This window comes from Corvus cornix, chromosome 1, assembly GCF_000738735.6.
Source record: "Corvus cornix cornix isolate S_Up_H32 chromosome 1, ASM73873v5, whole genome shotgun sequence".
NCBI lineage: Eukaryota > Metazoa > Chordata > Aves > Passeriformes > Corvidae > Corvus > Corvus cornix.
The window spans coordinates 25,800,219-25,817,168 of record NC_046332.1 but is presented as its reverse complement, the minus strand read 5'-3'; the positions used below and the strand labels follow the sequence as shown (position 1 = coordinate 25,817,168).

The 16,950-nt window shown below is 38.6% G+C and overlaps 1 protein-coding gene across 1 annotated transcript in view; it reads right to left on the bottom strand.

Moving 5' to 3' along the window:
• The window catches only part of NME7 (NME/NM23 family member 7), a 90,369-nt gene that overhangs the window by 38,702 nt on the left and 34,717 nt on the right, over window positions 1-16,950 (bottom strand). Inside the window, exons 7-9 of the mRNA XM_039559322.1 lie at window positions 15,435-15,540; window positions 1,979-2,043; window positions 1,117-1,185 (exon numbers count right to left, since the gene is read on the bottom strand). Coding sequence (XP_039415256.1) covers window positions 1,117-1,185; window positions 1,979-2,043; window positions 15,435-15,540 — 240 coding nt within the window. The remainder of the gene's footprint in view (window positions 1-1,116; window positions 1,186-1,978; window positions 2,044-15,434; window positions 15,541-16,950) is intronic.

The window sequence follows — 16,950 nt, the reverse complement described above, 5'->3', positions numbered from 1 at the left end:
GAGATTGTACAAAAGAGCTGCAGAAAATGGTAGAGAAGTTCCAATTTTGTTCAAAACAGACTTTTGCAGTACTACAGGACTCTCCAGACCCTGAAATACTGGTCAGAAACTTCCATTTTTAAATTCTACCACATACCTACAAGTACACCTGTCCAATCTCCCTTTGGTACTTGTCAAAAATGATGTTCAGAGGTGGCCCTATGAGTATTCCTCAATCTGAGAGTGAACTAACAGAACTCCTAACCCATTTAAAGACAAGTCTACAAATCCTGTTGAAGTAAGTTAGACTGAACAATCATAAAGGAGGAAAAAATAATAAAAATTTCATTTTCAGAGTAATATTAGTAAATATGTAGAAAATGTATAATAATGTAAGCATTTTTAAATTAAGGATAATTTGCATCATAATAGCATGGCAGTAAAGCTAAGCTCATTACTATGAGTAAATTACATAGTAAAGTAAAAATTGCTATGAGTAACATGAACCAGAATACTCTGAGAGAAGGTGATACAGAAATACAAGCTCATCTCCTCACATTCCCATTGTTCTATCTGCAGTCAGGAAGTTTTATGTGACAGTACAACAAAGAATAATACTGTAGAGAGTCTCAGATGTCCACTGGGATTACAGCATATATTAAACATCTTCCTTTTTCTGAATATTTACAGAAGTCAGATCAATAAACCAAATAATAGTTCAAGATGTCGTTAGGAAAGCATCCAGTACAGCAGCCTCATTTCATTGTAAATAAAGTAATAAATACATATTCTGGTCCAAGCCACTATTGCAATATCCAATCAAACAACGAAGCAGGTGTGATACATTCTCATAGCTCACCATCAATAAGTAACTTTTCTGGGGGAAGCTGGGGATGTGATTCTGTTGTATTTTACAAATTCCTTGGCTGAACAATTTTCGTGAAAGACTCTCCTCTATTATGACACACATAACACAGTTTTCACACTGAATTAGTTTATTTGAGAACAAACTAGAACTGTTCAAGATCAGGTTCATAAAAGAACCCATATCACAATTCCAAACAATAAAAAATGTGGTAATTTCCTCACTTCAGCATATTTTATTTTTAAACAGATTCTTGTTAAACTTATGCTTACCAGGTATTCAGGGACAACACCCTTGTAAATCTCATAAAATTCTTCCACATTTGGACGCTCCAAGTTGAACTAAGAAAACCAAAATGTTAGCCAGTATGTATTAAACGACAGCACAAATACACAGACACCCCTCCTTAACTGGCAAATATTCAGAATCCTCTAAGTTTTACTAGGAAAAAGGAATGGTTTTACTACTGCAATATGAAGCTTGTCAGCAATTTAGTTAATGATGCCACAGGCAACACAGCACACAGTACCTTTTTCCACAGCAAATACAAGTGGACCATGTAGTGTTGGGTGATCCCACTAAGAAAGGGGCTGTTCTACATTTGTGATGGGGATTTGAGTGATAGGGGAATTTCAGATCTTGAGACTTTCACCAAAATTGAAGGACAGGACTCTTGGGAACAATCTCTGAGCCAAATTCCTTTATCTGCTGAGGGTGTCAAAATCCCTTAAGTATCTTTAAAAGTATTCCCCATAATTCATACTAAATACGTATTTTTAAAAATTAAGGAAGGATATTAACAATAGTTTCATTAATCTTAGCTAGTACATTTTGTAAAGATATCTCACATTGCTCCAGAAGAGACAGATATCATTAGCTCCCCTCCCAACTATAGGGAAACTCAGATACAGAAGTGAAGTGTCTTGGCTCAAGGTCACTGAGCAAACAGAAACAGATTAGCTGATCAATCAGATACTAAAATACAAACATTGCAAGGACAATGCTGATCCCAAAACACTGCTACAGTCTGCACAAGGGTTTTATATCACTGGAAGACACCTGTGCACTGCTGTGACGTGCATACAGCACTACTCCAGATTCTGTTTATCATAAAACACACAAAAGGAAACCTACCATCTGCAAAGCTGAGATCTCAAATCCTTCCTTGAGGATGGCTTTTACAATCTTTCCAGCAAGCCCTGAAGGAACATGGAAAATACAGTATTCAATTTTAAAAAGCAGAATTTACAACTGGAAGGTATTATGCCAATATACTGCTTATTCTCAAACTGAAGAAACAATGTTTGTGTAATGCTGTGAGAGGAAACAGAGAGTGGAGCTGAGTTCACATTCTGTACGTTCTATATGAGGTTATGCTAATGGTTTCAAACAACTAAATTCCCTGCAGCTGCTGAAAAGCATTTCTACCAAAAAAAAAAGGTAATTAGTGAAGCATTTGCTTTTCTCAGATCAACTGCAAAACATCCAGTAGCTGCAAGACCAAGATTTATTTATTTTAACGAAGACCCATTGGCAATACTGATGCTTAGGCAGTCATCAATTCAGAGCACCAGCTGTCTTTTCTTTTACAGTGTTCACCAGAGTGCAGGTCCTACTTTAAGTCAGAAACAATGCAGGATGATAACAAATGTTGCCAATAAAGTAGCACTGGAGTTCATGTCTTCTGTGGGAAAAACACTTTAGTGCAATATAACCTACTCCTTCTAAGTTTATAGCTCACAAATATGCTATTGCAGATGATACTGCTTGCTTTATTCTCTCCAGAACACATCCTGAAACACTGAATGATATTGTAAAACAAAACACTAAACTTCAGAAAACAAGAACCACTGATTTCCCACTAAATGTGCATTTTAGATTTGCCCGTGCTTGTAAGATCAGGCCATTTTGAAGATTATGTCAGCCAAGCACAGTACTCTGTGTGAGTGAATTTCACAGAATCATTGTTTTTTATAGAATGCAAATGCCTGTCCTCTTGTACAATTTGTGAGAAACTATGAATTTCTGGACATTTATTTAGAAAATAATTAATCACAGAAGAATACCCTGTAATGAATGATAACAGCAGGATGTGACTCCTGGTCATTAAATCCTTTTACGAAGTAGCCTTCAAATTGGAGGATACTTAGCACTATATAAATTTAGAGATGAGAATAAAACAAAGCTACTTACGGAGGTAATAGCACACTCAAGACACAACCTACTGATACCTGTGGCATAGGATTGGGGAGCTTCCTACCACATTAAAAGGTCAATGGAAGCTCTGAGTAAACGAGACTGATAGTTGAAGGGCTTTCAAAAACTGTATTTACAAATGAAAATGAAAGAAACATGTCCCTGAAGTATTTCCTACCATATTTTCACATTAAGGTTTATGGAGAAAAGCCTTCCCTCTACAAAACACTGCATATTTCTCCCAAAAATCTTCCAACTACTAAAGGGAAAACATGAGATTTTGGTGCATACTCAGTCCATGCAGCTCTTTGTGTTTACAGAACATAGAAACAAGCAGAGGCAAATACAGTTCCTGTCCCACTATACTGTTCCACCATGTTCTGGTGAAAGTTTCCTTTTAATGCTCCTCTGAACCCAGGGGAAAAAAAAAAAATCCCCTTTTTTTTCAAGGTTTAAAAAAAAGAAAAATTGCCACAGCAAAATGAAGGGAATTGAACAGGTTTGGCCAGGAAATGCAAGACCACATCAGAGAGAGAAACCAGAGCTCTCGTTTCTTTTTGTCCACCCTGCTGGAAACACTGAGCAGCTCAGATGCTTCCCCACAGGTTCCACTGAGGCAGTGAGCCTTCAGTCTTGTTTTCAGGGATGAATGGCCAGTTTATAAAGAGATTAAGTGACTGGCTGGGAATCACTCAGGAAATTAATAAATAAATAAAATTAATTAATTAATTGAATCTGTGACACAGCATAAACATTTCCTCATTCTCAATCTTCAAAGACAATACTCCAGTCAACTGCCTCACCAGAAACCAACAAAGACAAAGAAAGGGCACTGGCAGATACACTGGCAGGTCACTGTCACTTGCAGAGAAAAAGCTATGAGAAAGATAAGGGACAGCTGCTTGCCCTGACAGATGATCATTTTATACCTAATCAGCCAAGAATGGGCTACTTGCATAGGCACTCACAGCCAGTGAGGATCTAATCAAAATACATCAAGTTATGGGGTATTACGGAGATCTGCTTTTTACAGAACTTTTGTCTTCAGCAGTTTTACAACTTACAAGCAAAATCCATGTTTTAGAGAAACAAAGGGGGACTCTGTTAAGCTTTCTGGGCTGTTTCTCTACTGAAGTCACTAAGACCTATCTTTGCTGTAGAGAGGAGATAGTCTCCTTTAACGATAGAAATTAAAGTAAGAAGGTATTTTGCATAAAGATCTTTAATGCAAGGTTCCTTTAATAATTGTGATAAACCTATCAAGATTTTCCTCTACATTGTATTTCTGAGTTCACTCTCACTCATGAGAGCAACAGAGCACTTTGCTGCTCCAGACAGATTGCCCATGCCTGCAACACCCAAAAGGCTTAATCAAAGGACTTATTGTCACCATTCAGACAGATGGATACCTCATACAAAAAATTCAAAATGCCTTGAGGAAGAAGGGGCATGAGATTCCATTTATGTTTGCAAAGCAGGGTGTTAGCTCCACTTCCCAAATGTGGGAATTGAGGCAGAGGAGCATAAGCAAGTTGCCAGTGGCAGCACAGATCTACAGATCCAGTGACTTGGCCTCCCTTGTTCCAGTTTAGGAAATCCATGTATCATTTCTCCTAGAGACACTTTCCTCTCAAATCCTACCTGAACCAAAATAGAAACAAGATGCACGAAGGCAATCCCCAAGCAACAGAAGAGCGGAAGCTCAAGGCTCGGCTTGAGATCTGTTTGAGGCTTTCAGCCAGTTGTGTGACTGAACTGGGACATATCCTCTTCTTTGGGGGCAGACAAGGCTCAGGAAAAGATGAACTAATTAAGAGTGCCATTTCAGCAGCTTTCAATAATTCTTTTCAACTTTAAAATCCAAATCTGTGGTGAAAAAACAGCTTTCTAAGGACCCTTCAAAAAGGGTCAGTGGATGTTTAAAATGTGATTACATTAAGAACCCAAATCGAAGCTGCAGATTAGGTACCGGTTATGACGAATTTTCAGTCACAAAGCACAAAAGAATCACAAGCATTAGTAAATAAAACTGAGGGAATTTAACACTAATCCAAGCAAATAGAGTGAAAGAAAGGGAGCACAGGCACACATTTTATGTCTGCTAGGCAGCATTATGTTACTACATACCTAGTACAAGACAGGTAATTTTCCAACATATTTCAATCAGGTAAAATGATAAAGTACCAAGACTTCCTCACTTACATTAATATTCTAAAATTTGCTGCTTTACAACATACAGTATTTGAAAATTTTCCTTCATTAAGAAACAGAAAGTAGCAGGGAAGACATCAGACTGAAAAATGTTACAACTGTTTGCAGAATTAGGCATTGGGATAAAATAAATCAGTTTCATGAAAGTCACTTTTAACCTAATAGCGCTTTAATCAATGAGCCATAGCATCTGTGCTACTGGGACCTTTCAGTCCCAGTGCACTGTGAACCACCAGCCCTAGGAGTAGGAATGTTACATTCTCTTCCCTTGGCCTGTTTCCTACTTTAACCATTCCTCTGTTAAAAGCTCATTAGGCAAGACAGCAGACTGCTTTCAAAGCAAGGCAAGACTAGCTTCCTCATCTCAGCCTCCATATGTCATTTTTTAAACCCTTCCAATAATTAAAAATAATTCCTCTTTAACAACAGGGTTTTTTGAGAGGAATACAAAAACTGCCATGACTGATCAGATTAATGATCCACCTCATCCAGTAACATATTTCTAAAAGCAACCTGTACTGGGTACTTAACATATCACTAACTATAAGTAGCAATTTCATTTCATGTCTATTTTTGACATTTTGAAATGCAATTTTGCTTCACAGTATAATGAAATAATCTGATTCTTTGCTGCCAAGCGGTAAGGTCCTATTTCAAAACTTCAGAGAATCATGATCGGGCGTGACTCCAAGCAAAGTCCTTTTTGAGCTCTGGAAGACGGAAAAGTGGGATTCAGAATTGGGTCCTCCTGCAATGTATTTTATTTGAAGTTCTCACTAATCTTTGTTTCAGACAACATTGAAAAATACTGGGCAGTAAGTAAATGAGAGATATCCTTCTGAAAAGGGAACTTCTTCCTATCAGTTGGTCAACCTATCCCCTGAAGAACAAGGTTTCTCTCTCTGTTCTTCTTTTTCTGCTTAGGAATAACACAACTCTTGGCATTTTTACAATGCAGAATAAATATACCATTTCTAGATTCCCCAAAAGTTTGGTCATAGTGATAATCTATAATTATTGGTCTCCCAGCCCCACTGTGCACTGTATGAAAAAGGATAGGCAGTCATTTTTGCATCTGTGCTCTGGCACACCAAGTGAATGACAGAGGGTCTCCTGAGTGACACACACTGGGCCTGCAAAGGAGAAAGGGACCTCAAAAGCTACCCAGGCTAGCAATGAGACCAGCAGATACAGACAGAAGAGAGAGAAGCATGGGAGGAAATGATGAGAGAATATTGTTCATAGCAATAGAATCCAAGATTTTTCATTATTCCTCATTTCTGTCTAGGTATTGTATTAAAGGAGAACCTCAAGAAGTTTGAAGGGCAGCTTTACAGACATTTATGGAGAACTCTATCAACATTGCAGCAGTGGTGAAAACCTTAACAGAAAATATTCATTTGAAAATACTCAAAGTTAAAGGAGTGACGACAAAAGATATCACCACAGCCTTACTGGAAAATAGAAGTCAGGATACTGCTAGCACAAGAAAAATTATGCATGCAGACAGTAAATCTCAGGGGGCCTTGACACCAAAATGACCGAGTGTGTGACGTGGCTGAGAACGGGAACTGACAGATTCAGAGGGGGTGAAAGGTTCAAAGGCTTAATCCCAGCTGCAACTTTCTGAACCAATATGAACAAGGCAAGACCACACTTGTGTATGCCAGACAGGGCATTGTAAGACACTGAATGATGAAAATCCGTCGGGGAAAAAAGGGTATTCTGGGAATTCTTGCATGGGAACAGATGGGGAGAGTCACACTTAGCATTCGGATACAAAAGGCCCATAGGGAAATTAAAGGCAAAGATCACAGCCAAACTACACTAAGTATCCAGCAATTTGGCTGTGCAGTGTGTGCCACTGGAGAAGAGAATTTGAAGAAGAAAGAAATATTATGAAGAAAGGTCAGTATCTCTGCAACAGTTATGCTGAACTCAATCTGATAGTTGTAGATCTACAAAAAAACCCAAACCCCAGAAAAGCTTAGGTTTCTGTCTTTCTTTGTTCTTGTGTTGAAAGAAAGTTTAAAAAGAAATATCCAGTTTGCTTTGCTCTTTCTTTCAATATGTTCATTACTTTGTAGTCCTTTAGCACATCCACTCAGATTTTTTTTTTTTTTTAACTAAGGAAGATTATGGTCAATCATTCTGGCTAGTAGAATGCTTCTATGGCAATACTAAGTTTCATTTATTTTTGCTTATCTCTTAAGTGTGAGCAAAACTAAACATGATGTTTTAACTGAGGCTGTACCACTGGATTATACAGTGGCATTCAGTAATATAATTCAAACCATTCACAAGCTCACTGGCATTTCTTTCCTTTTTTCTGGTTATCCCTGCTGAACACTGTGCATGAGACTTCTCATGAATGGTTACAGTTACAGAGAGGAAGTGGTTAAAACTATTCCTTGGAATGTGCATTAGCCCATAATTATAAACAGTAACTTTAATCTACTATTTCACCGTCAACTAAATTAACTCTGGAGGTTAAAACCCTCATGAGATCCACTATAATCTGCTCCAGTTTTTACTAATTTTATATTCTACTTCCCATGGAAGGTTCACCAACTCACCGTCCGAGATCAATAGTAAATATACTGGAAACTCTATAATTTTTCAACTTGGATAAAGACTATCACATTTTCCTACATTCTGTGTCTTGGCTGTTTTCAGAGCCAGTATCTTGCCTCTCTCCTTACACTCTGATTTGAAAAGGGCAGTAAAAGAAGAGACTTCAATATATTTACCTTCTGCTCCAAGGTACAGTGAGTTAGATTAGGCATGGCCACATCTTTTTCATTTTTCTAAAATGTTCTCAAAAATTTCTGGTAACTTCAGGCTCCATTACATGCTCAAATATTGGGCCAGGGATACACTATATAGTTTTCCTTAATGATTACATTAAATCTTCTCTCATCTAAATTAGTAAATATGCTCATATTTTGTAAATGTACTTATAGAAAGCTGTATATCCCTGTCCTACCCATCTCAGGTTAAATAAATAAAACCCATCAAGTTTTCACTTGCTAAATCTCTTATGTTTTTTGCTCACTTTTTCTGTTATTTTTGAAACACAGTGCCCAGAAACTGGACATGATACACAAGTTGGATTCTCATGAGCATTGAGCAGAACTAGTGGGACATTGTGAACACGGATTGCTCCAGTTTCATCACTATACCAACCATTTCTCTACAAACTTTTCACTGATACCCTGCCAGCTCTTCTCTATTTTATATCTGTGCATTTATTTTCCCTTCTCCACGGTAGTGCTATGCAGTTTATATTCAGTTTAATCATCTTCGCATCGCTTCATTTCTGCAGTTCATCAGGAATGTTCTGAATCGTAATCACATCCTTCAAAATTTCAGTAGGCACTTGGTATCATGTGTGACCATTGCAAGCATGCTCTGTCCTTCCCCATCCAAGCCATTAATGACAATATTGACAAGAACTGGCCCCAGGATGCCTGACAAGACTTTATTTGTAAAGCCCTTTTAATTTGACATGCTCACGTCCAGTCCAACATTCAGGGAAACATTTAAAGCTATGTAGATGCCTATGCTGCAAAGATCTAAACACACCAATTACTCCACTAAAGGAAAATTCTGGTTTCCTAACAGCAAAGAACTTTCACAAAACCACTGATATTCAAGTGAATTAGGCTATCTGACACTGTTTTACCTTCCTTTAGAGAAAGCATACTTGGAGAATTCAGAGATCAACAAAGCACATTTTCCTTCACAAAAGACATGCTGGTAAATGTCCATCATACGTCCACCAACCACTGAGTGATTTAAGTGAAATTATATACACCTGATTCATCAGTTTCCTTGGTATGGAAGAAGTTTCATTATCCTGAAGCTCCCTGGTCCACTCTTAGAATTGACTTTTCTCTAAGCCTTTACAAGTGAAAATCCCAAAAGGCAGTAGTAAACATTTCTAATCCCTCTTTTTTTTAATGTTAATACCATCATCCCTGCACAGAGATGATTTTCAGTAACATGAACACCACCAATACAAGTCTACCGAACACAAGCAGGAAATACGTTCTTTCCAGTCAAAGGATACTTAGGAGCTTCAGCAAGGATTGGCTGTGGCATTTGATCTGTTTGTTTCTCTGAAGTGTATCTCCTCCTATTCCTTCCTGTCTCAAACTGTCAGAAAGGATTTTCAAATTCAGTTCACCTCCTCCTCTACCTTAATCAATTCAAATGTAAAATATATTTTTCATACTTCAAAAAAATAAATGTCACTTCCCCACTAGCCATTGAAATCCAAAATCAGTCTAAGCCAGGAAACCAATGCCAAGGTGCTAAAACTTTATGCAGGAAATAAACGAGAAATGCTATGGGCTTGGTTTCAAAACCAAATATCCCAGGCAAGGAATATCCATCACTACAACTACAGCAAAGAATTCAAAACACAGATGGAAGCGTATGGATGACTGATCTCATGAAAGCTAAATTTTTTTATTCTAAAAAATGGTGATGAAGTGGCAAAGGAGGTTGTTTCCATTTCAATCACTTTTTTCTAGCTTCTCTAAAGAGAAAGAAACCCAACCAAAAAAAACCCAGCACCACTAGACACCACCAAATGCTTCAACACCCTATATATAATATATATTCAGGGAAAACATAAGAAACAAACTGCATCTCATTTGACATAAGTACGTCTCTTCCCTGGGCAAAGCTGTCTGCAAAAGAATGCCTGCAGCTGAAAGCACAGGGTTTTACTAGTTAGTCCTCACATGAGTGCAGCACTGAGATTGCCATATCACATGTGGGAATACCCTGAGGTCACAGCTCAAACCATCCACTGCACTTTGAAGTATCTGCAAAGATTTGTGTTCATTCCGCATTTTTTTTTTCGTTTCCAGATTCTATCTTCAAATAATTCCTTCCAGACTTCTAATTGTTAAGTGCATCAAGGCTATCACTGATGCCCCCTGGCACTCAACCTTGTAGACAAGATCCAAAGAAAAGTTCTGCCTACAATGAGGTGAACTCCGTGGCATCTGCACTTCACCTTTCTATTATGCACACTTATCACAGACAGAAGATGTATTTTCAGATTACTTATGAGAGAATTGCACTCCTCACTTTTTCTCAAGCCAGTTTCTGACAACCTTGTTCTAATTCTAGGTCTCCTGAAAATAAAAATAATTAATTACTCAAACTTATGCCTAAAAGGGTAAAAAAAGGAAACAATTTCCAGAGTTTTCTTATGTAATGAGTACAAATTGTCTTGAGATAAAACTATGAAATAGATATGTAGTGCTAAGAGTGATAATAGATTTGTACCTCTACTATGCCATCCTCTTCTTCTTTTTTAAAGCTTATTCAATTTCCTAGCTACACACATGTAAGTATACTTAGCATGATACAGATGTGAATTGGACGTTTTCCTAGTGATGCCTTCTTTCAAAGAGCAACAAGTGTATTGTGTGTCAGGACAGTTCTTCAGTTGTCTGCAGTCAGATAATCCACTACAATTCTGCATTCCCATGCTCTACAATCCTCTCTTCACTCTCCTATACAGTAACTTGACTTGAGATTCTATATAAGTAAGCCTTGTTTCTGTAGCTGCCTGAGACTGAACTACCATCCTTGGTATTCTTTTTGTCACATTCAGGTTTGTCTTTGGAGCTACAAACTACTCTCTCAACTGGAATTTTTCCGCCTTTGCACAAAGAAGAAAATATGATTCTTATGATTTCCTGTCATGCAATGTTTTGTTAATCAATGTAAAGTTCTACAACTTTCTAAAGCTGTCCACTAGCTACTAAGTTAATGTAGAAGAGCTCTGTAAGTTTTATCATCCACCCAGAACAGGTCTAAAACCACATTTCCAGAGAATATCGTTTCCACTTGGAAATAACTTATTTCTGCTCCTTTTGTTTTCTCTGAGATTTAAATTTTCATTAGTTGGAGAATACTGTGGAAGACAGGACTGTATTTTTTTTTTAATTACATAGAGGAAAAAGGATTTAACTTACCAGAAATGTTAGAACAAAATCTCAAGCTTAACACATACTAGGAGAACAAACCTGTCTGGGTAGTTAGCCTCATGCCTAGGAGCTCTCAAAACCATAGAGCTTTCCTTGCCTCCAGGCAGACCTTTCAATTTGCTTATTACACAGTTCTGACCTCAGCCTTTATAGCCTGATCATCACTATTTTCAAATTTTTCCCCTGCTAATTCTTCAAAGGAAGTAGCTAAAGGCCACATCAGAGAAACTTTAAAGCAGTCATGAAATACCAAAGTCTACTTCCTACAGCAAACATGGCTAAACTGTTACACATAAAAATATTAAAGTTAATCCCACCCAGTGATCTACAGGGTGCTATTTCTGCTCACAAAACAGTCGAGTCGTAACTGTGCTCAGGGCATTAAACTGATATTTATCCATCTTGGTGAATTTACAATTTTGGCTTCTGAGCACTAGTGCTAATACCTCTAGATCTACTAGCACAAGAGGAATTACAAAAAGAGAATGTCTAAGTGATTGCAACTATGATCTTGTATCTCAAGTATCAGAAGCACAAGAAGCAGGAGGATTACAGAACACAGACCCACACAAAAAATTCCAAATTATTAAACAACTTAGCCATACAATCCTAGAGATGTGCTTACTAGTTACCATCCTCCTTGACTGAAAACTGGTCTCAGGAGAAGAGGAGAAAACTAAAAGACACTGAGAAGTTAACAGATTCTTGAGGATTTGATAAATCACATCATGTCTTCCTGATGCAATCCTGGTCAGAATAAATTTGCATGGAGTAGCATCAGGTTGCTTTTGCATTCTTCTAGCTCTCAGTGAAGAGGAATTGGACTGCTCTTGCAAAGCCTATTCAGAGTTAAAATACAGCCACCTCACTGCTTCCAGCCAGGGAAACTCTCCATCTCTACTGGGAGCAACAACCAGTGAGCTAAAGCTGTCTAGTCCAGAGCTCTGGGCTACATTGGCCTACCCACCCCTGACCCTCCCCAGGAGAATTATGCTGACACCAGACTGACAGAATAGCTATGGCCTTACTTTTTTAGGAGATGTGTACGGCACACATTCCTAGAGGGCCAGCGATGCCATCGCTCCAGGATTACCAGCACCCTTGACAGCTGAAGGTAAACTTCACCTTAGCACCCCAATACTCTCTATCAGGCCCCAGGGTTCCACTGCAGCCTGGCAGACATGCTGACACTCCTGCTTACAGGAATTCTCAGGTGCTGGGGCAATGCACCAGGTCCTGCTGTGGCTGGCCAGGCTGTGCTGCTGCGGCTGCCTAGGAGCAGATGCTTCTGTATGTCTGTCAGGAGAGAAGCAGCAAGGCCAGAAATAAAACCAACACTGATTTTCCACTAACTTTGTCACTGGATAGCAACCCCTGTGGCAATCAAAGTCACTCCCTAAGAGAGTATTCTGCCCAAGAATTAACCAGTATAAACTAGAGATTACATCCAGCCTTTTGACAGCAAGTTAAACACACTGAAAAGCACCCTAGTTTACAGCTGCTGTTAAAGGAAATCATCTTCCAGGATAGAAAACCAGGAAGATTTTCTTTCTAAGAATCAGTTATGCAACAGACTCTGGAGGAAAAACAAACACTGGGGAAAAGGGCCAGAAAGCAAAATTCAAATCATTAATTCAGTCAAATGTCTCTGCAGAAATAATGACTAAATCTCCATATAAACTCAAGTACGTAAATGTAACTTTATGTAATTGTAGATATGTAATGAGAAGCTTATATTCACAGTAATTAGATAGCCAAGTTCAAAGCCTCAGCAGTGCATAGGAAATTGCAAAAAGGTTTATTTTTAGATACTCAATACTGAAAATTTGTAGAGCACAAATCAAAACTCCAACACAAAAGATGCTCTGCTGCTTTGACCCACATAAATTTCTCTCCATGCCTCTGGCTTTGCCAAACCACCTTTTCACGCTGACGGCCTTTCCTCTCCAGATGCCGTGTTTCCACTTAGCTGCTCCCCCCATAAACAGCAGGGTGGACAGCCACAGGAAGAAGCACTGGCGCTGGGGGTAAGCAAGTTGCTCAATTTTAAGACCACCCAGTTTCCTGCATGCAATTTTGCCAAAAGGGCAGCCCACAAGTCATTACAGCACCTGCTTCAGCTGAGATACAGGAGATGTTGCTGGTACAACCAGAATGTCTCAAGTACCACTGAACACAGTTGCTCACAGACATTAAAAGGGAGATGACTGAGCACCTGCTTGCCCATGAAAAGTGGTGATAAATAATTCCGTGGTTTGCTTTGATTGTGTATGCAGCTTTTGCTTTACCTATTAAAGTGTCCTTATCTTAACCCATGAGTTTTCTCACTTTTACTCCTCTGATTCTCTCCCCAGTCCCAAAGAAGTGAGCGAGTGGTTGTGTGGGGTTTGACTGCCAGCTGCAGTACAACAACAACAAAATGTTAGAACAGTTTGCTGACTCAGAAAAGTCAGTTCTGACTTCTTCATTTTGTTGAGGGTAGTAGTCACAGCTGCATGGAGGGAGAATGCCGACAAAAGGTACACTTTTTGTCTTTCAAATTTTAGTTGCTTTTTGGCAGTTGTCCTCTGACTTTCCAGCCCTCTGTGGTGTGAGAAAAAGAACTATGTAGGGGACATTAAGAGCTCAGGCTCTCTAAGACCTCAGGACTATATAGGAGACATTAAGACCAGTGCTCACACTGCAAAGATGGATGTGCACATACATTTTTTGTTTATCTATATCCATACCTCCTCTTCTCTCTCTCACCACCCTCACCACCTACAGGCACTCACACTCCCAGAGAGAAGTGCAAGTAGGGTCAGAATTTGTCTTCTGGCGACTCAGAAAAATTCAGAGAAGTTCAAGAAGAAAAAAGTAACAGACAGGGCACTATGAAATCTACAGAGACGAGTAAGATTAAAAATAAGAAGAGAAAACCTGAGCTCACTAGGATAAGAATCTGAGCCCCTATATGTAGTTGAAATTATATCTTAAGTCTAAAAAAAACAGTCCCAGCCATCCACTTTGCTATTTTTACACTCAGATGAAGGACCCTAACAATCCTTCCACAAGAAAGTGAGTCCTCTGCAAACATGTACCTAGGTAAAATCATAGTCCCAGCTGCTGCCCATATTTCTGTAAAAGGAACATCACCGTGTCTTTCCTGCATGGCAGACTTATCAGTAGCAGATACCATGCAAGGTCTGGAAGAGATAACAGGCATATAATGAGTAGCAACTACGAGACTCTTTCTTGTGAAAGCCTTTTTTTAATTTCAGCAAGCTCTCCAGGCATCCCACTTGAGGTGTGAAAGGCCTGGAAACTGCTCCAGCCACTTCTATTTCCATTTAAGCTATCCACAAAGGAGTGATTAAAATGTTGCAGTGTGCTCTGCATCTTACTAAGAAAAAATTCTATGCTCTCACATGGTGATATTTATTCTGCATTCAAAAATTCTGTTTCGGTGCCTGAGTCAAAATATTTTACTGCACTCACTGCTCCTACACATGCTCCTGGATCTAAGTACAGGACACACAAGCGAGGTTATTTTTGTATGGTAACAGTAGAGCATTAAACATTTCCAATATTCATATGGCAAACTCCCAGGGCATTCTCCAGCACAGAAAGCACCACAGAAGCCACCAAATGCTTTCGGTCTTTGTTTCACTTTCATAAACAAGCCTTTCCTACTTTCCATCCCTACTGCACTCAGCAGAAAAAGATTTGTAACAGCACAAATCTCCCTTTGTGAGTAGTTTTAATATAATGTGCTACAGCCTGAGTGGAAGGCCCTGGATCATGGCCAGGTGTCCTGCTTTCACTCTGTTGGGAGGATGCTAACCTCCAGCAGGTGACTGTGCTGGGTAGACAGGAGCAAGGACACGGGAAGTTGTCACAATGTTACATCAAACCTCAGGTATGTTTTAATCCTTATTTTTTTTCACCTCTCCCTTCTTATTCTGAAGTGAACAAGTATCTGCATGGAAAGCACATGACCCACTCAGTCTTCATGGAAATGAACTGCAGAAATACTAAATGTGTATGAAAGACAATGTATCTGCATGCTTTGCACGTACTGTGAAATACACCCTGTGCTCATGCAGTCTCGTTCTCCCAAAAAGAGGGCACAGGAATGACCATGGGTACAACGAACACACACTGCTTTCTCCTCTGCTATCTGCATTGCTTACCTTCATTAACAGCATGAGGCTTAATAATGCAACAAGTACAGTTTGTGAATTTTGCACTGCTGACAGGTCCACGACCTCCGCTGGAAGGGAAGAACAACTCCAGTTCCTGAAAACAATTGTAATTAAACACATTTCAGATTGATCCAGCTGCACACATCAGCTTTTATCATAAGTAACAACACCTGAAGTATCACAGAAGATAAACCTTAAGTGCAGATTATTTTTTCTACAAATACTTCTTCCCTAAAATACTATCTCAAATGTATCTTTTCCTCTTTGGCACCATTGCTACGATCATAAAAACAGGATTGGAGTATTTCTTGCAATGTCTTCCTTTTCAGTTCTGCAATGCAATCTGTTCACACTCGGAGCATTCAAAATGCTGCTGCCACAATCATTTGGTAGAGGTGTTCCCCTTTTTCCTAATGCTCTCTCTCTTTCCTCAATATCTTTCCAAATCCACTCCCTTATACACATATTTTATTTTTCCTTTTTTAAAAAATATCTTTTCTGCTATATAGGCAAAAATACAACTATTATCCATTTCTCAGTATGTTTTCTTTCCATATACAAAACTGACCTCCCTCCAAATTGTTTACATGTTTTGCCTTTTGTCTTAAACAATTAAACTTTGTCTAAAATTGCTGACTCACTTCTAAGGCTTTATTTTCCCCATAATTTTTTTAAAATCTTACTGAATTGAAGCTGATGAACTCAACTGCTTTGATTTCTCAGATAAATCTAAGGAACCTTTTTGCCTCCAATCTGTTTCTTTCTTCCCACCATCACTATTTAGGTATCAGATACCTTGGGTCTTAGACCACACTGGGGTGAATTTGGCAGTCATGTTTCTTTCCTCAGTGATATTTTTTCACTGTTCACTGCCAGCTTCACACTTTTTCCATACCATTTATTCAAATATGTTACACAGTCTGCCAATTAACAAATGTGCAAAGTGCAGGTTCCATTTCATACCTGTTGGTCAAATTCAGTAAGAGAACTGAAACATTTCTATTTAAGAGAAAAAATCACATCCAAGAAAAACTACTACCAAATGTATCTGATTTTTCCTGTATAACAGTAGCAGTGCCAAAGGCCATTTCCTGAAATTGTCTTATTTAATTTACTAGCTCAACTTAAATGGCATAGACTTACCTTTACCTCATGGCAAATCAACAATTTCTGTAATCCTTTCTTGAACAATTACACAATTCAAACTAACGTATCTTTCAACAGAAGGAAAAAGGACCTTTGTTTTTCTGATAGCAAATAATCCACAGTTTAAGTGGGCACACCTGAGACAATAGGGTTAATTTCCCACATCCTTCTACTGATAAAATGCTGCATGATTCAAAGAACTTGTCCCACTCTGTTAACTGCTATTTACTCTAAAAGAAGCAGCCAGGAAAAGGCAGCAAAATATGTATAGTATTTAACACTTAGTTTTATCCATTAAAATTCATGAAAGGAAATTAACTCAATAATGCTGGACTGACATAAAGAAAAGCCAAACTAT